This window comes from Malaclemys terrapin, chromosome 2, assembly GCF_027887155.1.
Source record: "Malaclemys terrapin pileata isolate rMalTer1 chromosome 2, rMalTer1.hap1, whole genome shotgun sequence".
NCBI classification, from domain to species: domain Eukaryota; kingdom Metazoa; phylum Chordata; order Testudines; family Emydidae; genus Malaclemys; species Malaclemys terrapin.
Window position 1 is genome coordinate 175,683,194 of NC_071506.1, and position 24,300 is coordinate 175,707,493.

Genomic DNA, 24,300 nt, shown 5'->3' on the forward strand with positions numbered 1-24,300 from the left:
CCTAGCTAACCTATCCTTCACAAATGTAGACCTACCCTTGAAAGGAAATTGCTACAACCCCAGCCAGTTCTCCTAGAGCCTTCCTTCTGCTTACCAACAGCTCCTCCATCTTGTGCTCATTTAGCTTCAGATGTTGTAGCCCTCTATATAACCTCTATTATATTTTCTGTTTTGCATTATCTGCTTTATTATATTCAGCAGTAATGCAAGGAACTTACAGGCTTGTATCCTGTAAGACATTGGCTTCAGCAGTTAGCTTGAGGCCTATGAATTTTGGCAGAGATAAACTTAGGTAACCCATAAGTTTTGGGGAACTGGAAGTAGAATGTAGGAGGGAATTTTGTCCATAATGACATCAGCCAACCATAGAAACATGAACTAACACCAGCTTCTGGAATGTTTTGGACGGAACATCCAACTACAAGAGTACCATGGCAACGAATTGATGTATATGATGGGGTGAAATCATAAATATATTAACCTATAGGAAAAAAAAACACCTTCACAATGGTAAGGGGAGGAAATACAAATAAGGAAGAGGGGAGAACCCCCTACTGAATATGCATTAGACATGGTAAGGTTAACGTAACATATTATAAAAGTGGCATCCCAGTGCCCTCTGCTCATTGGGAAGGGCACTCTGTACACTGCAGCCCAGGTTGGCTGGAGTTGGATAATTTCAGCTGCGCCTCCCTGTCTTGCCATCCTGGATTTGAGCCCACAGGTTAGTGAAAGGGAGCGCCCAGAACCAGGGGGAAGAGGGCAGTCACCTGACCTGAGTTCAGTGCTGCAGGGAGCCAAGAAAGTAGATTTAAAAAGAAAAATCCACTAGCCGGACCCCTTCCCACCCGCTTCCAAGGTTTGATTTCTGAAAACACCTGGGCAGCTAACCCCAGGCCAAGCCAGAGGAAGGAGTAAAGGGGAACCAAAATCAAGCTAGCTCCACCTTTGATCCTGTAGTAAGGGCTTCATCTCTGGAGATACGGTGACCCCCGCCCCATTGGGGCACATGGCCCTGTCCCATCCCACCTCATCTTCCATCTGTGCAGGCCTCCCCCACCCTGCCCTCTTCATTAGCCATCTTTCCCTGCATCACAGGGTGGGCTACCTACCATGGAGCTGCGAGAAAGAACACATTTGGATAAACCAAGCCCTGGCTACTGTGCTCCCCCCTCAAAGTGCGCCTGGCTTTAGCAAAGTACTGAATTAGCCTCCACAAACTTCTTTTCCTCACCTGCAGATTATAGTGATCTCAGTCTAAGACGACCTGGAATAGGGTGACCAGATCACCCAAGGCAAATATCGGGACGCGGGGGGAGAGGGGGTGACGCGGGGGGGGGCGTGGCGGGGGGCGTGGCCAAAAAAAAAAAAAAAAAAAAAAAAAAAAAAAAAAACCTTCCTCCGCAAGCGCTGGAGGGAGGCCCGGGAAATGCAGGGGAAGCGCGGGGCCGGGGTGAGTAACAGTCCGGCCTGGCCGCGAGCAGGACTCAGTCGGGCGGTAGGGCGAGGAGGGGGGCGGCCCGCGGGGCCAGGCGGCGGCTGTTCTCACCCCCGGGCAGCGGGACTCGGGAGCAGCCGCTGCTGCAGCTCCCACTGCCGCGGGGGGAGGAAGCGGCCATGGCGCTCCGCGGCTGCGGCTCTGGCGCCCCCGAACCGGGGCCTGCTGCGGGGACCCAGCAGCGCCCACGCTGGGCCCAGCCCCTGGCCAGCGTCTGGGCTGCTGCCCAGCTGGTGCAATCCAGCGGCGGCCCCGGAGTGGGGGCAGTGGGCCCCAGCCCCCCCGTCCCGCAGGGGAACGAACGGGGCTGGGCGGCCGATGCCTCCGCCCCGGGGCCGCTGCGGGATTGCACCAGCTGGGCAGAGCCCAGACGCGACTGGCCAGGGGCTGGGCCCAGCGTGCGCGCTGCTGGGTCCCCGCAGCAGGCCCCGGCTCGGGGGGTTCGGAGGCGCCGCAGCCACGGAGCGCCATGGCCGCTTCCTCCCCCGCGGCAGTGGGAGCTGCAGCAGCGGCTGCTCCCAAGTCCTGCTGCCCGGGGGGACAACAACAGCCGCCGCCTGGCCCCGCAGGCCGCCCCCTCCTCGCCCTACCGCCCGACTGAGTCCTGCCTGCTCGGGACCAGGCCGGACTCTTACTCACCCCGGCCCCGCGCTTCTCCTGCGTCTCCCGGGCCTCCCTCCAGCGCTTGTGGAGGGAGGGGGAATGGTGAGCCCGGGGAAGAGGCGGGGATTCGGGGAGGGAGCCAATCGGGGGAGGAGGGGGCGGAGTCAGGGGGGGGGAGCACTTCCGGGCTCCAGGCTCCGGGGCATTTCCTTGTTTGTCCGGTATCCCGACCGCACGTCGGTCGGGACGCGGGACAAACAAGGAAATATCGGGACAGTCCTGATAAAATCGGGACGTCTGGTCACCCTAACCTGGAATGCCATTCCTTTTGAGGACATGCTTAATTGAGATGTAATGACATTGACTTGGTGTGCGAAAGAATGTAGTACGAAGAGCATGGAATGGATTTTATTAACACTATTGAGCTGCTTGGTAGGGTTGCCAGGGGTCCGGTTTTTGACTGGGCACTCTGGCGGCTCTGCTCAGCTCCTGCACCCCAGAGCCCTCACCCCCCCCACACACACACCCAACCCCTGCCCCAACCTGGAGCCCCCTCCCAAACCCTGAACTAGGGTGACCAGATGTCCCGATTTTATAGGGACAGTCCCGATTTTTGGGTCTTTTTCTTATATAGGCTCCTATTACCTCCCACCCCCGTCCCGATTTTTCACATTTGCTGTCTGGTCACCCTACCCTGAACCCTACTTGTGAATGATGTTGTGACTATACACATTGGTGACTTCCGTCGCTGACTGTCACTGTAATGGGCAGTGAAAGTCGCTAGATTTGTCACTGGTCACTTTGACACTTTCTCACTGGGGAAACCACAAAGTCACTAAATCTAGTGACTAAATCTAGTATGTCTTCACTAGCAAAATTAAAGCGTTGCAGCGCTGGGAGAGAGCTCTCCTAGTGCTGTAAAAAACCCGCCCCCACGAGGTGAGTAGCTCCCAGCGCTGGTGCCCGGTCTACACTGCCACTTTACAGCGCAGAAACTTGCAGCCCTCAAGGGGGTGTTTTTTCACACCCCTGAGCGATCAAGTTGCAGCGCTGTAAAGTGCCACTGTAGACAGGTCCTAAGCTGAATGAAGGGGCGGGGCCTATACACAGCCCCGCCCCCTCGCTGGAACGGGGGTCGATCCCCTCGGCAGAGCTCCCGCCCCGCTCTAGGTTCTGGCCTCGCCCCCTTCGCCTAACGCGAGACCTGGCAGGGGGAAGGGGCGGGGCTTAGCGGCTCCTACAACGGAAGTGGCGGCTGAGGTATTTCCGGGACAAGATGGCGGCGGGGCCGGGCTCGGAGCGGAAGCTGGTGCAGCAGGACGAGCTGCGGCGGCTCATGCGGGAGAAGCAGCGACAAAGCGCCGGGAAGAAGCGAATCGAGGCGCCGTTCGCTAAATATCCTTTCCCGGCCCTCCCCGGGCTGCCCTGAGCTTCATCGGCCTCGCGTCAATAGCGCCGGGGCCGGTGCCTGGCGCGGGGACTGTGTGTCTCGCCCCCGGGAGCCCGGCCCGCGCTGCCGGTCGGTGTCTCGCTCTCAGCCGGTGCCGGGTTGGTCCGCGCTGCCTCCCCCCGGTTATTAATAAAAATAACAAAGATCCCGCCCAGACTCAGGGTCCCGCCGCCGGCCTCCCCCAGGCCTCTGGCTGCCCCGCGCTGGGTCGGGAACAAGCCGGGACCCCCGAGTTTGCGATGCTGCCCTCATGCCCGAAACACAAAAACCGTCGTGCGGCCCAGGGGAGCCCCGCCACCGACTGCCCCCTTCCTTCCTCCTCCCCGCCCCCCCGAACAGCGACCGGCGAACAATCGCAGTGCGAGGGGCTGGTTTCCTTAACAGTGGGGTGAAGATCTGAAGGGATTGTTACACCCGAGGAGGAAAACCTCCTTCAGTTTTGTTTGTTTATGCTTTGCCCTTCACCAGCTGGGACAGCGAAGCTGCCAGCCAGTTTCACATTTCTTTAGTCATAAACCCTAATCCTGTATCACCATCTACAAGCACTTGCCCCGTCTGAAATTTCATTAAAATCAGGGCAGCTCTGCACAAGTGCAGTGGTCTGTGCTATTAGATCATGATATAGAATGAAAGCTGTAAATAGTAAATTATAAATCTTGTCTACTTGAATGCATCACAAATACTTTGAAATTACACATCTACTCTTGTACCATTTCATGTTCTAGTAGTTGTCCTGCAATGACACAGTGGCTCCTAAACTTTATTGGTTCATGTACCATCTTACAATATTGTTTTGAAATGAATGGCTGGTACACCAGTGGTAACACAATTTGGGCACTCCTGCCTAGCACAATATAGTGTTTTGCCTTTAAATTGAAACACTTCTTTCAGGATAAAACCCTGAAATGCAATAGTAATGGAATGTTTTTAAGAATACTTACGTTGTGGGTTTCACTCCCTCAGCGTGCCTTTGAAAATAGTGTTTTAAAAGTGTCTGCAAATTGGAATTTCAGAATTATAATTTTGAAGGTTATGTGTGATCCTGAAATATTTCCTCAACTTCAAAATGTACATATAATCGTTTAGGGCACTTAAGCTGTACGTTGTGCAACACCCAGATTAAGGGTGAACTTTTGTGGCAAACACACATACTAGGGAAACAACACAAAGAGGTAAGACTTTGAAGATATAACAAGATTTATGAGAACAATTTGTAATCTTTGTGTTTGAGTAACTTGTACAGATTCTAGATTAGATAGCAGGTATGATGATGGGAACTTGTACCATTTAAAAAAAGATTGTGCATTGATGAAGTGATAGTGGGGCACTCCATCTTTTGAGGGAGTGAGCCGTCAAGGCAAGTCATGGATGCAGGTGTTTAATAACTATTATGACATTTACAGGGCTATATATTAAATCTATTTGCAAATTGTCAGTAGGTGTCTATTTGTAATTTAGGGTAATGGCTACACTTCAATAAGTGGCCCATGTCAGCTAACTTGAGATTGCAATTTTATAGTCCTTCAGCCAGTGTAGATGCTCGAGCTGGAGCCCAAGCCTGAATACCTATACTGCAATTTTATGGCCCCACATGCCCGAGTCAGCTGACACTGGGCCAGACAGAGGGGTTTTTTTTTGCATTGTAGACATACCCTTGGAAACATTTTCTGTAATTTTAAAATGTAAACATCTGTTTAACAACTGTATGTGTCAAGTTAGCTGAACTCCCAGGTGATAGCTACTTGATTTTGTAAGGGGTATTGTCAAGGTACATTCACATTAGGAAAACTGGTGGGCTTTTTTTTTTTTTTTTTTTTTTTTTAAGCCATGTATTAGCTAATACACAGTGACTAATGTGGTAAAATCCTAGTGTGGGCAAGACAGCTTGTTTTTTTCACTTATGTTAGCAGGTATGCCTCATGGATATCTTGACCTGCTAATACATGTGAAAACTACAAGCTGCCTTATCAATACTAGGATTTTAGCATGTATTTATTACTTTGTGTTAGCTAGCATGTGGTTTAACCCCCCCCCCTTTTTTTTTTTTTTAAGTGAAGGCAAGGCCTTAGTGAAACAAGGAGCTGGCTCTTATATTGGTGGAGTGCTAATAATTGATGGCTTTAGGCTCTGTCTTGGATATAAATGCATTTAAAAAAAATTGAGTCTGTCTTATACCAATCAAAACAGCTACTACTGTTTATAGAAAATTCAGAGATTAAACTAAGTAGTTCAGATATCATGAATAAGCCTTTATGGAAGTTATGGATTCTTTGATTCATCTCTTTAAACAGAATATCTATAACTATGTGACTTTTGGGGACTTATGCATGTGTATATTGAGTAGTCATGATTGAATAAATTTCACTGAGCTGGCACATGAGAAACTGGGTTGCATGGGAAGGTAAAAATCTAAAACTAAAAGTACTGGGTTGTCAGAGAGACATGGATTCTGTGATCTGTTGTCTATCGTGTGGCATTTTTTAAGTGAAAACTTACATAGCTGATGGTGTCTGTGCACTTCTGCTGCCTTTTTCTGAGCAGAAAAGCAGCACTTAAGAGATAGCTGCAGGTTTCTCCTGTGTTCTCCTAGCACTACCTCTGCTGTGACACTGAACTATAGGTGCTGATGGTTTTAAACTATTAATTGTTAGTAAATTATTTTAAACTCTTTAAATTCCACTTGTTTCGCAGTTAATACTTCTGGCTTTTTTTTTTTTTTTTTAAACCATTAATAGATTACTTTTACCTTTTCTTTCCCAAGATGAGACCATGATTTTTCACGTAGCTTAACATGACAAACCACTAGCTCTAGTAATGAGTATGTTGACTATCCTAAAATAAGTGCACCTGTTGCGTACTAGGTATATGCAAGAGCAAGAAATTGGAGGATGAATTTCGTGCATCTGAAATTCAGACTTTCCCATGAACAGCCATGATTCTAGTAACACTGTATCTGAGTTCTTGTTGCTGTCAAGAGATGATCTTTTTCTTCTTGTTTATTTTGTTTTTGCTGAGCCTCTATTTTTTTTATCTCCAGATAGAATTTACAAATATTTTTTTGTAATAACTGTGCAAAGGAGAATGCAGTGGTCTAACTTCAGGTCTCTTGAACCTCTGTTAATAAGTTAAAGACTCTTCACTTAGAAGCTAGCATGTGGCTATATTATAGCATAATTCTCATTTATAAAAAGAAAATTATGCTATATATGCATTGCAGCTGGCAAATAATCTCACTACCATCTAACGTTGTTTTTAAAAAAGATCTAGACCTCAAGCACTCCTTGTAGCAAGGCAGAAAAACAATTTTATTTCCAATTTTTAAGAGGGTATATACTAACAGATAATGGCATGTGAACAGATTAGAGAGAGAGATGCAGGAATATATAATTTGATTCAATAACATTTATAATTTCTTTTATACTTTTATTTTTTAAATTTAATCCCAATCCTGATGTGTAGATTTAAAAAAAAATATATTGCTTTGAGTCTGATGTGATTGCTGTCTTGAGGTTTTAGAATGTAATGCATTGTTTTGGTACAGACCCTGACAGATATCTGAAACTCAAATTTTTCCAACCCTATCCATAGGGTCCAGTAATGGTCACTTGTGATGTGGACACTTCTCTTTTAGGAACTGAAGTGAACCTGTCAACTCATTTCACGCAGACCACTAAAGGGTCATCAGATGATAGCAATTTTAGGCAGTACTGACCTGGATCATGTTTAAATCAATGATCTAAAGGTGAAAGACCCCACTGTCAATCTCGTGAGCCATCATGCCTGTTCATTTTTTTAAAAAGTGATTATATCATCAATCCTAGCATTTATTGTATAGCATTACAGTACCTACAACCATTGAAGTACCTGTAGCTTTGGGCAGGTCTACACTACTGCTTAAGTCGGTCTAATTTACATCATTTAGGGGTGTGAAAAAGACACCCCTGAGCGACGCAAGTTACAGCGACCTAAGCACTGTTCACACCAGCGCTATGTCAGCAGGAGATGCTCTCCCACCAACATAGCTTCCGCCTCTCATGGAGATTGAGTAATTATGCTGATGGGAGAGCGCGCTCCCATTGGCATAGAGTGTCTTCACCAGATGCGCTACAGCGGCACAGCTGCATTGGTGTAGCTGCACTGATGTAGTGCTTCTAATGTCGACCTGCCCTTTCATTCCTTACTTCACCTTAGATCAGTAGTTCTCAACCAAGGATACGTGTATCCCTGGGGGCACACAGGTTTTCTGGGGGTACATCAACTCATCTAGATATTTGCCTAGTTTTACAACCAGCTACATAAAAAGCACTAGCGAAGTCAGTACAAACTAAAATTTCATATAGACGATGACTTGTTTATACTGCTGTCTATATTATACACTGAAATGTAAGGGCTATATTTATATTCCAACTGATTTATTTTATAATTATAAGGTAAAAGTGAGAAATTAAATGATTTTTCAGTACTAGTGTGCTGTGACACTTGTATTTTTATGTCTGATTTTGTAAGCAAGTAGTTTTTAAGTGAAGTGAAATTTGGGGTATGCAGTCACACTAGTGGAAGGGATACGTACAGTAGTCTGGAAAGGTTGTAAAGCCACTGCCTTCATTACCTCAGTTGTTGTAAGCTTGATTATGTCAATTTCAGTGTTTCAGAGGTGTGCATGTTGTGAAAATGTGTTCTGTAACTTATTAAAATAAAGGTTTCTAAATATTCTGAACTTTAAACTCAAGGCCTGGTCTACAAGTATAACAAAGTGGAAAATAGGAAATTAGGTCGGTATAACTACATTGCTCGGGGGTGTGAAAAATTGATGCCCCTGAATAATGTAGTTAAACTGACGTAACCCTTGGGGTATACAACGCTAGATCAACCTCAGCCTATCTACCACCTCGGGGAGGTGGATTACGTACGATGACGGGAGAACCCCTCCTGTTGGTGTAGGTAGCGTTTTCACTGAAGCGCTACAGTTGCACCACTGCGTAGCTTTAAGTGTAGACAAGTCTTAAGCCAGAGTAATTTTTGAGGTTTTGAAAAGGAGTCTCTTGAATTTTATTTGCTGATTCAAACTTTTTTTTTGTAAACAGAAAATTGCAGAGTTAAAAGGTGCTAAACAGACAGTGCCTGGGCCTACAATTAGCATATCATCATCTCATCCTGCCAAAAGAAAAGTTTCTGACACAGAAAACCAAGAAGTAAAGAGAACAAAAGGTAAAGCAATACATTTATTCAGTATTTGCAGTACTACTGAACTGTAATCTGACTTTCTATGTCTTGAATGCTTTTCTCCTTTATGAGAGAGACAAAGTGGGTGAGAGAATCTCTCTATGGACCATCCTCTGTTGGTGGAAGGTACAAGCTTTCAAGCTACACAGAGCTTCTTCATGTCTAGGGAATAAAAGATAAAACATCACGTTCATTGTCTCTCTCATAATCTGAGACCATCAGGGCTACTGCAACACTTTCTCCTTTATGGAACGGGGAGAAGGCAGGTACTCTGACTTTTCTGTTGATGTTAATTTTATTTATAGATATATGAAATTAAGGTAAATGTGTTTTGTTTTTATGGAAACAAATGTGATTTAAAATTTGATATCAATGAAGCTATACTTCCACACTTCCAAAAATACTAAGTGTAATATATTTTCCACTGTTCTGACAGAAGCAATTTTCTTAACCTTCACTTTCTTATACTAGCTAATGGCCTTACTGTGACTGAGGGATGAATAAGGGCTAGATCCTGCAAATGGCTTTGCATGAGTGTAGGAGTTGAGACTTTGCACATACCCATTTCTGTAACATTTGTAGTAGTATCATATTAGCTCAACATGATGTCATGATTAGGGCCCTACCAAATTCATGGCCATGAAAAATGCATCAGGACTGTGAAATCAGATTTACCCCCTTGAAATCTAGCTGTGGTGGGGGAGGGGCAGAGCTGGGGGCATCCAAGCCAGGGGCTCCTACCGTACACCGGGCTACATTGCTAGTCCCAGTGGGGCTGGGGAGAGATTCCTTTTCCCCTGCATGAACACGCTCAGGGAGAGATCAGACCCACCTCCGGGAACCTACCTGGCTACAAGAAGCTCCGTGGCTGGTGCCTTCAGAGCTGGGCTTTTCTCCTTTACGTCATTTCTGCACTGCCTTCAGAGCTGGGCTGGGTTCTGAAGGCAGCTGCCGGAGAGGTTCCCAGAGGTGAGTCTGATCTCCTCCGTACTCCTGAGGGCGCCCCAGCAAGGGGCTCTTAGCTGATAGTCCCAGCCAGGCTGGGGAGGGACGGGACTTCCTCTTCTCCTGCACTGCTGCTCATGGTGGGAGATCTGACCTACCTCTGGGAACCTCCTCTGGCTGAATGAAGGCAGCAGCCGCGAAGCTTCCAAGCTGGGCTCTGAAGAGGTTGATTTGATCTGTCCCATGCTGCTAGGAGCTTCTAGCTGCTAGTCCCGGCTGGGAACGGACTTCCTCTTTCCTTGCACTCTCAGGCACTTCCCATGGCTGCAGGAAGTTCCGTGCCCTCCCCCTGCTTGTTTACTGCCCCCATTGCTTCGATGCTGTGGGGGGAAGGGGTCATTGTGCTCCTTTCAGATGCAATTATTAGCTTGTTTCAATTAAAAAAAAAAAAAATCAAGAACTTGACAGGATTTTTTTGATTGACGCTTTAGGGCAGCGAATAAAAGTCAGGGCTCAACTCACTGATTGCTAGATATGGGCATTGGGGTGGTTTTTTAATGTAGTGATCTCAATTGGTAGCCTACCGGAAGACAAGTGAAATTACTTTAAAATGAGTGTCCAAAGTAAATCAAAAAATCTCTATAATCGTTACTACAGCGGATCGTGTGAAAGAGTTTGGAAGTCAAATTCTACATGTCGATGGTGACAAACTATTTTGTACAAGCTGTAATGTTTCGACAGAGAACTCTGAGACCCATCATTTATTTAGAATGGAACTTGTGGATGCATTTTGCAAGTGCTAATATACCGTTGGAAAAACTTGATCACCCAAAGCTGCATGAATTAATTCAACGTGACGTACAAAATTCCGGTTGCTTACCAAGTGCGAATAAGCTACAACAGGACTACCTTCCAAAGGTTTTTGCTGCACATTTTGAGAAGAGGAAGTCTCAAATTAATTCATATGAATCTTTCGCAATTATTTCTCATGAGTCCACTGATGAGCAAGACAACTATGTACTGCACAGTCTGTTTGATTTTATTTCTGAGAAGGCCGAAGATATACAGACAGGAAAGCTAACAGTGCTCGTCGACTACGTTTACTTGGATGCGGTTAACTACATTACGATGTAATTAAAACCATTTCAAAATACAATGCAGACTTTGTCAAAGTATCTGCTTTCAAAAGTGACAATGCAACTTACATGACGAAATCTTTCAAATCTCTTCTCCAAGGTCTAATGCCAAAAGCTGCCCATATTACATGTAGTGCACATAGAATTTCTCATGTCAGTGAGCTGTGGTGATGAGTTTGGTGAATTTGATAAACTGGTGAGCTACATTAAAAAATCATTAAACGCTGCCCTAGCCGCAAACTTTGATACAGGCAGCACATTGCAAGCATGACCGAAATGACATAAATCGGGGAACAAACAATTGCACTACCCGCAGAGCCAGCAATTCCTTGTTGGAATTCCTGCTTTCGGGCTGTACAATATCATGCAGCTCACCTGAAGTACTACTCAAGCGTTCATCTCAGAAGAGCTCACACTGACACCAAAAACGCAGGTTTTAACAGACCTTTCAACTCTTCTAAACAATGCACAGCCGAATGAGGAAGTTCAGTTCATTGCCAAGATTGCCACAGGACTGATGGACTTAATCACTTGATTCAAATCTCAATATGTCACAATCCACCGAGCTTAAAACAAAGTAATGGATGTACTGTTCTGGGCTGAAGTACAGTCAAACGAAAATCACTCTGATAACGCTGAGTTAAATGCCAGTGCTCAGCAGGTGTTTTCTTGCATGACAAAGAAGCTCAGAAAATACTACTGCTATGGGGAACCGTCAAGCAATGTAGCAAAAATGGCGCAAAAGTTTCAACAATCTGCAGCAGGGTTCCTAAAAACTGTGCGTATTTTTGACCCTGCACAAATGCACCTGTTGATGGTGAATTTAACCTTGCTTAATGCAATTCCTGGCTTTGACAAGAATTGTAGGCTGGAGATTCCTTCTTACGAAAAGATTGCAAAAGAAGTGGACTGTACTTTGCCTGTGCTACAGTTTTGGAACTCAGTGGAAGGCAGAATCCCCCACCTTGCAAGGCTATCTTGGCACTGTCTGACAAGTCCAACAAATTCCATGAATGCAGAGAGAGCCGTGTCTAAGCACGGACAGGTGTTTTCGGTGCAGGGACAGAATGAAGAAAGGCACAGTTGCTGGATGCTCTGAGAGCGGCCGTGCAGGCAAAGAGGAAGTCCTGTCCCTCCCCAGCTGGGCTGGGACTAGGAGCCCCCAGCTGGAGGGCTCCCAGCAGCATGGGAAAGATCAGTTCCACCTCTGGGAGACACCCCCAGCAGCATGGAACTCCATGGCTGCTGCCTTCAAAGTCCAGCCCAGCTCTGAAGGCAGCACAGAAGTGAGGGTCGCAATCCCATTGACCCCCCTTCCCCCCCCCTTTTGGGTCAGGACCCCCACGGTCACAGCACCCTGAAATTTCAGATGTAAACATCTAAACCCCTGAAAGTGACTATTTTTTAAAATCCTATGACTGTGAAATTGACCACAATGGATCATGAATTTAGTAGGGCAATAATCATTGTATAAGGTGTATATTTCAATTTGGGTATTTTTATGTGGAAAAGTTGATTACATAATACTGATTTCTGATTGTTGGAGTATACAGCAGGGGGGATCCGGCGGCAAGAGAGAGCCCCGCCGCTCCCGGTCACTGCGGGTGGCAAGAGGGAGCCCTGCTGTTCCTAGCCACCAAGGGCGGCAAGAGGGAGCCCTGGAGCTTCTGGCTGCTGCAGGGGGGGGACCCCAGCAACTCTCAGCCACGTTGGGCAACAGGGAGGATCCCCAGAGCTCCCAGCTGCCGCGGGAGGCAGGGGGGACCCCTGCAGCTTGGAGCCGCCAGCGGAGAGAGACCCTGGAATATCCAGTCCCTCCCCTCCCCCACAGCTGCTTAGGCTATCCATTTTGTCATGTGTATTTTTAGTAAACGTCAAGGACAAGTCACAGGCTTCCATAAATTTTTCACTATTGCCCATGATGTTTACTAAAAATATCCGTGACAAAAATTTAGCCTTACTCATCATTATAAATATAATTTTTATTTTGTTTTTCTCATCTTTTGTTTAACAGCAAAGCGGTCATAATTGACTCTTGACCATTTTGCAGGTTCAGATGACCAGCCACAGACTTCTGCGTCTGGGTAAGTAGATCCTTTCATTTACCTATTTGTGCAGCCTTTTGCCAGCTAGTCCTTCTTTTTGTTTTTTTTTCCCTTTACCCTACCTCTGCACCTGCTGTGGGTAAGGATGTAGACACCATGAGCCCCTCCCTCATATAGTCTTGACCTGGGCGCAGACCCATAGTTTAGCAGCAACTTTTTCAGCTGTGTGAGCAAGATAAAAATCACAGGAGTGACTCAGAACCAGTTAGAAAACAAGTATTCCCTTACTGTCATTACAGGGCTATACTTAGTGATGAATGTACAGTCTTGCCCTAAGAGCTCAAAGCACAAATCTTAATCTTTTTATGTTTTTGTAGAGAAAATTCTAGTTAAATTTTAGAATCATTTTAGTCATTCTATTGCTGTTTTCTAACCTGGGGGTAGAGGGTGAGGAGAGAAATATTTGAGGGTGAGGAAAGCTATGTGACACCAGATGACACCTTGCTGAAAACATACTTGAAAGCTGCCTGCTTTGCGCCCTGCTCCTGTGGTGACATAGAGGAATGCAGTCCCAGGTAGGAACTTGACAATACATGTTTCTCTTGTTTGCTCTGATTGTGCTTAGCTGCTAGAGCATACAGTATGCTGTGTGGCCCTACATAGCTGCAAATGGACAGTTACTTACCCAACCCAAATAAATCTGTTAGTCTTTAAGGTGCCATCGGACTCCTTGTTGTTTTTGTGAATACAGACTAACACGGCTACCCCCGATACTTACCCAGCTTTAGTGGAAGCTACAAAATGAGCGAAGTGCAGTATAAGTTAGCAAGCTAAAAAAAACACATGGGAAAGAAAGAGGCATAAAAAGATAGGCAGCATGAGAGAAAATGAAAAAAAGATGATGAAATGGGACATTGTGTTGTGCTTCCACACTGATGTCTGTTTCTTTCTAACATGTTTCCCTCTATAGAAAGTTTTGGATCAGATAAGTATACATTGAACCTCATCAGGCAACGAGTACTGCCTGTGAGATAATGGAGTTTACCCTTCAAATGTTATAGAGCTCAAACCTGGTTGTCAATGTCAGTTTTCTGAAAAAGCTCAAGAAGAGAGACTGAGCTCATCTCGACTGAGACAGCCTCTTGGGGTATGTCTACACTGCGTTTTAAAACCCGTAGTAGCAAGTCTGAGGCCAGGCCTACAGAGTCAGGCTCGTGCTGTGTTGTTAAAAACATCCATGTAGATGTTCAGGCTCAGGCTGGAGCTCACCTCCCTTCCTGGACTTCAGAGCCTGAGCTCCAGCCCGAGCCACAGTGTCTACACTGCTTTTTTTTTTCAGTGCCTTAGCATGAGCCTCCTGAGCCTGAGTGTGTAGACCCAGGCCCTCAGACTTGCTGCCATGGGTTTTAAAATGCAGTGCAGGTGTGCCATAGGCAGTCTGTCAGAGCGAGACTGGACTTGTCCTTTGCCGGGTAGTGTTTGCTCAATCTTATGTTGAATACTCACAGAAATTATTCGTAGAATTACACAGTTGTGGAACTTGTATTTCTTTAAAATTTGTAGTCATGGGTGGTGGGTATCAAAGGCCGGGGGAGGCTGAGCCTCTCCAAACAGCCCTGTGTGGCCCTGCCCATGCTCCATACTCAGGCCCCCTCCTTCCTGGTGCTATGCTGCGGTGGGCTCTTTCCCTGTGGTCCCAGGCTGGGGCTAATGGGAGCTGGCCTGTGGCCAGGGACTCCGCCCTGTTCTTTGCGGCAGGGTGGGGGGCTGTGCCGCCTGCCCAGCTGGCGCTCTGGGTCTGGAGGGTGGGGCACCACCTGCCTGGCACTCTGGGACCGGGGGCACTTGGGTGGCCAAGAGTTGCGGGGGGGGGGCCTCTGGTGGGCGGGGCCTCAGGCAGAAGGGGCAGGCAGGGCCGGAGGCTGGCTAGCCTCCCCAAGCCCAGAGTTCACCTGCCACCCACGTTTGTAGTGATATCAGTCACTGCAGTGGCTATTTTTAAAAGGGCCTGTTTCCATGGTATGTTACATTATCATCTTAAAAACACGAAGGCCGACGTTTTCTATCTTGAATGCTAAAGTTATGTTTCAAATCCATATTTAGGTGCCTAAATATGTGATCTGAATTTTCAGAGCTGCTGAGCTCTTACTGACTTCAGGGTGTGGGTGCTCAGTACCTCTGAAAATCAAGCCTTTTATTTAGATGCCCAGCTTTGAAAATGTGGGTCTCACTCTTAATATTGGAAATGGGTGAGATGTAATACGTATGGAAAATAAAGAACAGTTTATTATAATTTTATGCTACCAAGGTTTAGGTAACTTTAATAGAACTGCTTTATCATGAGTATCTTGTCTTCCCTGTATGTAAAGTATATGCACATTGCTTTGTGAATATGAAACTGGTATCTGAATTCATGTAGCTTCAGGGGACATGATAGGGCAGTTACACTTCGGTGTGGTGTTTTTTTTTAAAACCCTTTTGTTCTGTTCTACAGATTCTAATATAGAATTAGTACAATAAATGTGTTTGTAGCACTGACCTGACCATATCTGGTGAGCTTAAAAAGAAAACAACAATTACATGTTGGTTTCTAGGTGGTGGTTATTTTATATTACACCAGCAGGCACGCTGTTCAGTATATTGCATTATCTGTAGGAGATGCTTAGGGTTCACAAAGTAACTGTATTTCAAACACTGTTCTGTACTGATTTTGTTAAAGTACAAATATTTATATCTTGTGTCCTTTCCTAGGCTACCCACAGATTTTTTTGATAAAGCAGAGCATGCAGATACAAAAGCATTGCCTTCAAAGGGTCCAGGTCCCAGTTTACTGACAGGAGATTATGATGATGAGGAGGAAGAGGAAGAAAAAGACAATACTAGCAAACTACCCGGTGTGCAAAAAATTGAAATTCCACCCACAGCTCAAGAAACAGTAGCTAATGCTCTACCAGCAGGTAACTTTGGATTGTAAAATATAAAATTCAGTAAGAAGAAATTGTTGACTATTTTATTGTAAATTATGCTGGTAGGTATTTTATAATTATTAGACATTTGAAATAGCACTGATGGGTATGTTCTGTTTGGGGTTTTCTCCTTGTTAATTTTCTTATCTGGTATATTTATGGAAGTATGATTTTTGTCAGGTGACTGTGCTAAAGTTACCCATGTGAAAAAGATTCTTGCCAATGTATGTCATTATACAATATTTTCCTAGTATCCCAGTAATTTTATGTTCCAATTATCTTTCATTGCAGTGATGTTTGTAGAATTAAAATATGTAATAATGTGTACAACATACTAATTATTTGAGCCACCTGGTGGAGTATTGACTGGCTAGTTTTGTTTCTTGATTAACACAAATGGTACTAATTTAAATTCCTCTTTAGTCAAAACTTTAGAAGCTTGAACCATAGATCCCTTTGTACATAAGGTTGTGCGTGTCTTTTCTTGTAGATTTCTTTGACAACAAAACGACAGCTGCTCCCATAGTCTCCCATTCAGGGTCCATTCAGAAAGCGGAAGTTCAAGAAAAGGTAGTGGAAAGGTAAATTAATCAGATCAAATGTTAAGAGGAAATGCAAATAAGTTTCACTCTTCCAGATAATATACATAACTTTGACCATATTTAGGTCTGTCACTTTGAACAGTTAGAAGATTCGTCTCACTTACAGCAAGCTGTCTTGTTTTAAGCATTCCAAAAGATATTTTCAAAAATAGGAACCTAAAGTGATGGGAAAGCGTTTGGGTGCTCACTACTTTTGAAAATACCTAGGAGCCTAACTTCCAGCTCTGAGTTCTGGGATATTGACCCAAACCTATTATCTACTCAGCTCCTTGTGTGTTTGATAAGATTTAGCTGTAGAAACAAATTTTGTTGAGATTAACATCTAGCTGGTGCTGCATGTGGAGAAGAAATGCATTTTTTTACATTTCTAGTTCTTCATCAAAAATATACTGGACTTTGCTCTTGACATTTTATCTGTGGAATTAAAGATCAGAGTAATAAGCACTAGATCAAGATAACTGTCTGTTATTTTAACACTTCAGGAAAGAAAACACTGCAGAAGCTTTACCAGAGGGATTCTTTGATGATCCTGAGGTGGATGCAAGAGTAAGAGATCCTTTTGTTTATTTTTCTTCAGACTTAAGGCATTGCTACACTTGCAGATGTAGAGCGCTTTGAGTTAAACCAGACTTCGTAGAGCACAGTAGGGAAAGTGCTGTAGTCTGTCCACGCTGATAGCTGACAGTGCACTGGCGTGACCACATTAGCAGCTCTTTCAACGGTCACAGAGAGCACTGCATTGTGGTAGCTATCCCAGCATGCAAGTGGCTGCAATGTGCTTTTCAAATGGGGTGGGGTGGAGTGTGACAGAGTGTGTTCTGTGTATGTGGGGGGGGGGGGGGGGAGAGTGGGTTTTTGGGGGGCTGAGAGCATGTCAGCATGCTGTCTTGTAAGTTCAGACAGCAACAGACCCCCTTCCCCCACCCCCCTGCCTCTCTCTCTCTCACACACAGCATTCCACAGTAATGGTTGCTTTGTCTCAGAGCAGATAAGCATGCTGGCTGTTAAATGGAGCTTTCAAAGGGCATATCCAAAACAATGACAAGAGTGGCCACTTGACTTAAGGGGATTATGGGATGTTTCTGGAGGCTGATCAGAGTGCAGTAATGCAACACCTCATTCACACGGACGCTGAGGCGCTCCAGTGAGGGCGCATCAAACGTTATTCTACTCGCCGAGGTGGAGTACCAGGAGCGCTCTAGCCGTGGAGTCGGAGCGCTGTACGTGCCTTGCCCGTGTGGATGGGTAGTGAGCTAGTGCGCCCGGAGCTCCTTTAATGCGCTGTAACTCGCAAGTGTAGCCAAGCCCTAGTAATACTCAGAGTAGTGGGTGAACCTTTCAGTCCAAAATAAGTGAGAATGACTAATTAAATGGTTTCGCGTTGATGTATCTGAAAGTATTAGAAGCAAGAGGAAGACAAAGGATAGGGTAGGCCCCATTACTTAATGAGGGGGTGGGGGGGAACAATAACAGAAAATGTGGAAATGGCAGAAGTGCTAAATGAATTTTTTTTTTTCAGTTTTCACCAAAGAGGTTAATAGCGATTGGACATCTAACATAGTGAATGCCAATGAAAGTGAGGTAGGATCAAAGGCTAGAATAGGGAAAGAACAAGTTAAAAATTACTTAGACAAGTTAGATGTCTTCAAGTCACCAGGGTTTGATGAAATACCTCCTAGAATATTCAAGGAGCTGACAGAGGCGATATCTGACCCATTAGTGATTATCTTCAAGAAGTCATGGAAGATGGGAGAGATTCCAGAGGACTGGAAAAGGGCAAATATAATGCCAATCTATAAAAAGGGAAATAAGGACAACCTGGGGAATTACAGACCAGTCAGCTTAACTTCAGTACTGGGAAAGATAATGGAGCAAATAATTAAGCAATCAATTTGCAAACACCTAGAAGATAATAAGGTGATGAGTAACAGTCAGGATTGATTTGTCAAGAACAAATGGTGCCAAATCAACCTAATAGCGTTCTTTGAGAGGGTAACAAGCCTTTCGGATAGGGGAGAAGCGATAGATGTGGTATATCTTGACTCTATTAAGGCTTTTTTATACTGTCTCGGATGACCTTCTCATAAACAAACTAGATAACTACAACCTAAATGGAGCTACTATAAGGTGGGTGTATAACTGGTTGGAAAACCGTTCCCAGAGAGTAGTTATCAGCAGTTCACAGTCAAGTTGGAAGGGCATATCGGGGGGGGGGGAGGTTTCCGCAGGGATCAGTTCTGGGTTCGGTTCTGTTCAATATCTTCATCAATGAGTTAGATAATGGCAGAGAGAGTACATTTATAAAAGTTTGTGAACGATACCAAGCTGGGAGAGGTTGCAAGTGCTTTGGGGCAGGGGTTCTCAACCTTTTTCTTTCTGAGGCCCCCCAACATGCTATAAAAACCTCCACAGCCCACTTGTGTCATAACAACTGGTTTTCTGCATATAAAATCCAGGGTCGGCGTTAGGGGAGTAGCAAGGAGGGCAATTTCCCGAGGCCCCATGCTGCAGAGGGCACCATGAAGCTAAGTTGCTCAGGCTTTGGCTTCAGCCCTGGGTGATGGGCTTGAGGCCCTGAGCTGCAGTCCCACGCGGTGGGGCTTCAGCTTTCTGCCCTGGGCTCTGGCGAGTCTATCACCAGCCCTGCGTGGCAGACCCCCTGAAACCTGCTTTTGGCCCCCCAGGGAGCCCCAGACCGCTGGATGAGAACCACTGCTTTGGAGGATTCAAGGAGATCTGGACAAACTGGAGTAACTGTCTGAAGTAAATAGGATGACATTCAGTAAGGACAAATGCAAAATACTCCACTTAGGAAGAAACAATCAGTTGCACACATACAAAATGGGAAATGACTGCCTAGGAAGGAGTATTACAGAAGGGGATCTGGGGTTCATCATGGATTACAAGCTAAAAAGGAGGGAACAGTGTAACACTGTTGCAAAAAAAAGCAAACATCATTCTGGGATGTATTAGCAGCGGTGTTGTAAGCAAGACACGAGGAGTAATACTTCCGCTGTACTCCATCTTTTGATTAGGCCTCAGGTGGAGTATTATATCCAGTTTTGGGCACCACATTTCAGGAAAGACGTGGCCAAATTTGGGGAAAGTTCAGACCAGAGCAACAACAATGATTTTAAAGGTCTAGAAAACATGACCTATGAGGGAAGATTGAAAAAAATGGGTTTGTTTAGTCTGGAAAAGAGAAGACTGGAGGGGACATAACAGTTTAAGTAGATAAAAGGTTATTACAAGGAGGTGGGAGAAAAATTGTTCTTCTTAACTTCTGAGGATAGAACAAGAAGCACAATGGGCTTAAACTGCAGCAAGGGAGGTTTAGTTTGGACATTAGGACAAACTTCCTAACTGTCAGGGTGGTTAAGCACTGGAATAAATTGCCTAGGGAGGTTGTGGAGTCTTCATCATTGGAGATTTTTCAGAGCAGTTAGACAAACACCTGTCAGGGATGGTCTAGATAATACTTAGTCCTGAACTGGACTAGAAGACCTCTTGAGGTCCCTTCCAGTCCTACAATTCTATGATTCAATGTATATTAATTTAAGGACATGGAAGGGAAGATTGCTAAGAGTATACAGGGGGTCTGAGCATCCTTTCAGACTGAGTTTATTCTTTTCAGTTATTTGTAATTCAGCTTTCTCATGATTTAAAGGAAGTTTTATTGAGGCTAACATGTCTGCTAGATGTTAGGAGTGATGATGTAAGTAGATTGCTGTGTGATGTACAATACTAGCCCACTCAAACAGCAAGCTAGTTCTCACCCTTTCTTTTTGCTGCCCTAGTAGAAAACATTTTTTGGCTGAGGGAGAGGGGTCATGAGAGGTTTGGGGCCAAAATCACCATAAAAAGTTGAAATTTTGTTCTGGGTCTAAATTTGCAACATCTTGTATACCAAGTGATGCCCTTATTTTGTATTCACTCGTGAAAATAGCATAACTTGTTTTTTGGAAGATATGCAAGAGAATCTATTTTTATATTTGTGTGTAAAATTGACTGCAAATTTGATAGCTGTGCACATCTGCACACTCTAATATTGCTTTGTCAAATTGGCAAACCATGTGATGGGCTGGAAAATTTCTGGAAAATTATTTTTCTTTTCATTGAACATGTCTCTGTATTGAACATGCCTGAGAATTATGAACACTCTTGGTGTGTTAATGATTTCACCACACGGTTTATAAAGCAAATACTTGCAGCCGCCTTCTGTCTTCGTGTAAGATGATTCCGTAGATGTTTTTAATGTCTCCTTATTACATGCTTGTATGTGCAGGAGAAGAACTATTAATATAACACCTCAATAATGAATGCTGCTAGAAAGCAGCCTCTTGTTTAATTTTTTGTATCCCTCCTCGATCCCACTCTGATCTTTATCAGCCTGCACCTATTTTATTTTCTCTGGTGGGATGCTTTCAGCATTGGCCATGCCTCTAGGTATGCTTGCATGTGGCGTGCATAATGGCTTTCTTCACGCACCCAGAAATGGGGATACTTAATTTTGAAGAATATAGTTGAGAAGGGTAATGTATTTTTTGTAAGTGATGAATTGCTCTACTGCAGAAAAGTAATTAGAGAGCTTGCTGCTAGAACTGCAGTAACATGCTTGGCACCTGAGATGTTAGCCTGGATACTAGGACTGAACACTGGTATCTCAAAACTTACATGTATGCTGTTACCTGCAGTAGCACTAGCATCAATGATATTTTTCCTGCCACTCTACATGAGCCCTGCAGGAGCCAGAAGATGATGAAGAGCTTCATGTCGTCTGCACCAGAATAATGCACATAGTATAATCCGTAGAGTGCTTAGAAGTTTGATCCATACTTGGGGGAAACTTAAAATAACCATTTATTTTAAAGTGAATCCTTTGTGTTGCTGATGTAGATGTGGTGCTAGGGGTTGGGGCTATTGATAGTGGTGTCTAGAGCTGTGATTCGAGTGATGTGCAAGTTAAAGAGGGGAGAGTCCTGCAGGTGATGGTTGCTGTGAGCCAGGGACAGTCTTCAGGCAGGAAGGTCTGCCAAGGCATAGGCAGTGCTAGTTAGTGGTCTCTTTGACCCAGGTTCTTAACACAATTCACAAGCATGTAGGCATTGAAAGGAACTGTTGCTTTATTTGTTCGCTGCCAGTGGCACAAAGCTCTTGCTAATCAACTCCTTCCAGTTTAGCTCATATGGAGAGGAGGAGTACCACCACATTGGTGGCGCTGTAATCTCAGACTCTGTTACAGTGGTCCTAGGCAGGAATCGCAGACAAAATGTTCAGAGATGCTGCCTGTTTTTGCAATTTTCTTTGGTTTTGTGTTTAAAAAACACAGCTCTTTGAAATCTGGTATTAATATCAGGAGTTACTAATGCATTTAAATGTTTGATCAGATACACACTTCAAGGAAAAATAATTCTGTCTTGTTAATGTTTAAGTTTATTATAAGAAATACAAATAGTCATGACTTACAAAAGGTAAAACCACAATACGTAACAACAGTACAATACGTGTAACCATGATAGGAATAACCACAAAACAGAAATATGGAATGATGGAAGTGTTATATCTCCCCAGTATGTAGTTTGCTTTCAAACTCTTCAGTTAATAATTTGACTTATTTCATACTGTTGCATATTGTCTAATCAATCAAGAACAAAGCATGTAAGTGACTGGCCATTTTACATAAGGATTGCCATATTGGCAAAAGACAGGAATGGATAAAAAGAAAAGAAAGCTAAGGTAGAAAGGAGGCTCCACAAGTTATTTTATTCAAACTGTTTAGTTCCTCTTAACTCCATTACTCATCCTAAAGTATCATAAAGTAAAGAATGGTGACCCAGACATTATTAGTCATCAAACACATGATTCATGTCACAACCAATTGTGAGTTTTGGGCGTTTCTGTTACAGCCTTTGATTATTTGGTTCATTTGCCAGGATGCTGTGCTACAAGTGCAAGGCATGGCTGTGATCACCTACATTCCTCGTGCCCTCCATGCGGACCCCAAGCCTGGACACTCCCTTGTATAGGAAGAGCTAATCTCCCAGCAGACACTACACACCTTTTCTCCCAAGTGCAGGCAGATCCTGTTTCTTCATCCCACTTTAGTTCCAGCATTATTTTTGCAGACAATATTCCCACCATTTCTAGAGTCAGTAGTTAATGTTCGGTATCATTGGAAAGATTGGATTAGAGGTATTAGTGGCAGACAGCTCTAACAGTTCTTATACTAGCCACTAAATTGAAGTATAGGGGCAACAGTCAAGATGGTAATAAAAATTGTGATTTTAAAGGCAGATATCTCAAAAACCACTAAGACTGGGTTGTGCTGCTCTATGCTATTGGACAGATGGTGATTCACAAACTATAATACCATGCAATGGTAACTGGACATTGAAAACAGTCAAAAATAGAGGCTATCATATTACCAGATAGGCCAGGTTGCTTTCAGCATCCCAAATACCTTGTGCCATCCATTCGTGGTCAGCTGCTTTCCCTCAATATTGTAATCATACATTTTGTACAGGCAGTTGTTTTCCATTTAGGTCTAGAATCAGAGTTTTTTCTCCAGAATCATAAAAGATGGCTGTTTGTTTATATGCATTATTTGAGCCAAAGCATTTACTTGCTGTCAGCTCTTTCTTAGTAAATAGCAGAATATATGTTTTGTTTCTCCTATTGGTTTTAGAATAACAGTGAGAATCATTAGGCAGTTGCTAAAGAAGTTTGGTTTTTCACATTCACTAGGTGCGAAAGGTTGATGCTCCGAAGGATCAGATGGACAAAGAGTGGGATGAATTTCAGAAGGCGATGCGACAAGTCAACACAGTAAGTGATTAAATCTATTTTTATTGCTTCTAAATACGATACATAATTGGAAAAACAGCCATTCATGCAGCTTGGCAGAGTGAGTGACATACTATATTTGTTGACTGCTTGTCACAATGTAATGTGCAGTTAAACAGACTTTACAGTTGAGCGAAAGGTCTCTGCATTTTACACTCAAGGAAAAGTTAAGTGGAAAGCGCGTTTGATGACACACGTCTCTAATTAAATACGCTAGGCTGGATCTAAGTGAGATAGCAGGCACACCTTGACGGTTTCCCATCTGCAGGCAATGGACCATGTTCCTAGCTGCTGCTTCAGAAAAGTTGCCTATAGAAACATGTAATTTTAAAATCTGAAAATTACACCTCTTTCTCTAAACATGTTAACCCTTGTAAAAGCTACAAGAGTGTTTGTTTTGTGGTGAATTTAAACTTGACAAAAAACACCCCTAAAGTTGGGAATATTTTAGAGGAATTTACACAGAACACATCCTGATTGGCCCCAGTTTTTCTGTATCCTAATTTCTTACTACTTAGAGTTGTATGAAACCTTGTATCAGAGTCAGATTTTACACCTCCCCGATGTACACTGTACAAGACATCATGGTAGATACTTGGTATTCTCACTTGATGCCTTTTAATGTTTTTAAATTCTTGAATTGAAAATTATTGATCATAAATAACTGCTAAGAAAACTGGTACAGAACAATTTATCATTACTTGTTAAAGCAATACTATAGATAAAGTAAACTTTCATACAAAAACCAATAGTGGATACATTTTGTTAACATTAACCATTCAAACAATTCTTCAGCATAAGAAGGAATCTTCTCAGTTATGCGTGGACCATTGGTTGCATAGCCTCTCCCAGACATTCAGATTTGAGAAAGTATATGCTGAAAAAAATAACAGGTTAGAAATACATTGGAATCAAGTGGGTATAGTTAATACTTCTAACAGGCTTACTGTACGTAATTGGTAAACACCAAATGTCGGTGTATATGTTCT

The 24,300-nt window shown here is 44.0% G+C and overlaps 2 protein-coding genes across 2 annotated transcripts in view; one reads left to right on the forward strand and one right to left on the reverse strand.

Annotated features, from left to right (window-relative positions):
• The first annotated feature begins 3,373 nt into the window (after positions 1-3,373).
• ZNF830 (zinc finger protein 830) overlaps positions 3,374-24,300 on the forward strand; it is a 29,986-nt gene continuing 9,059 nt past the window's right edge. Inside the window, exons 1-8 of the mRNA XM_054018744.1 lie at positions 3,374-3,496; positions 4,624-4,723; positions 8,636-8,759; positions 12,906-12,939; positions 15,652-15,857; positions 16,357-16,447; positions 16,951-17,014; positions 23,213-23,293. Coding sequence (XP_053874719.1) covers positions 3,378-3,496; positions 4,624-4,723; positions 8,636-8,759; positions 12,906-12,939; positions 15,652-15,857; positions 16,357-16,447; positions 16,951-17,014; positions 23,213-23,293 — 819 coding nt within the window. The 5' untranslated portion in view covers positions 3,374-3,377. The remainder of the gene's footprint in view (positions 3,497-4,623; positions 4,724-8,635; positions 8,760-12,905; positions 12,940-15,651; positions 15,858-16,356; positions 16,448-16,950; positions 17,015-23,212; positions 23,294-24,300) is intronic.
• Positions 23,299-24,300, reverse strand: part of LOC128831885 (poly(rC)-binding protein 3-like) — a 757,719-nt gene continuing 756,717 nt past the window's right edge. The window contains exon 15 of the mRNA XM_054018741.1: positions 23,299-24,188. Within this exon, the coding sequence (XP_053874716.1) occupies positions 24,128-24,188 (61 nt within the window). The 3' untranslated portion in view covers positions 23,299-24,127. The remainder of the gene's footprint in view (positions 24,189-24,300) is intronic.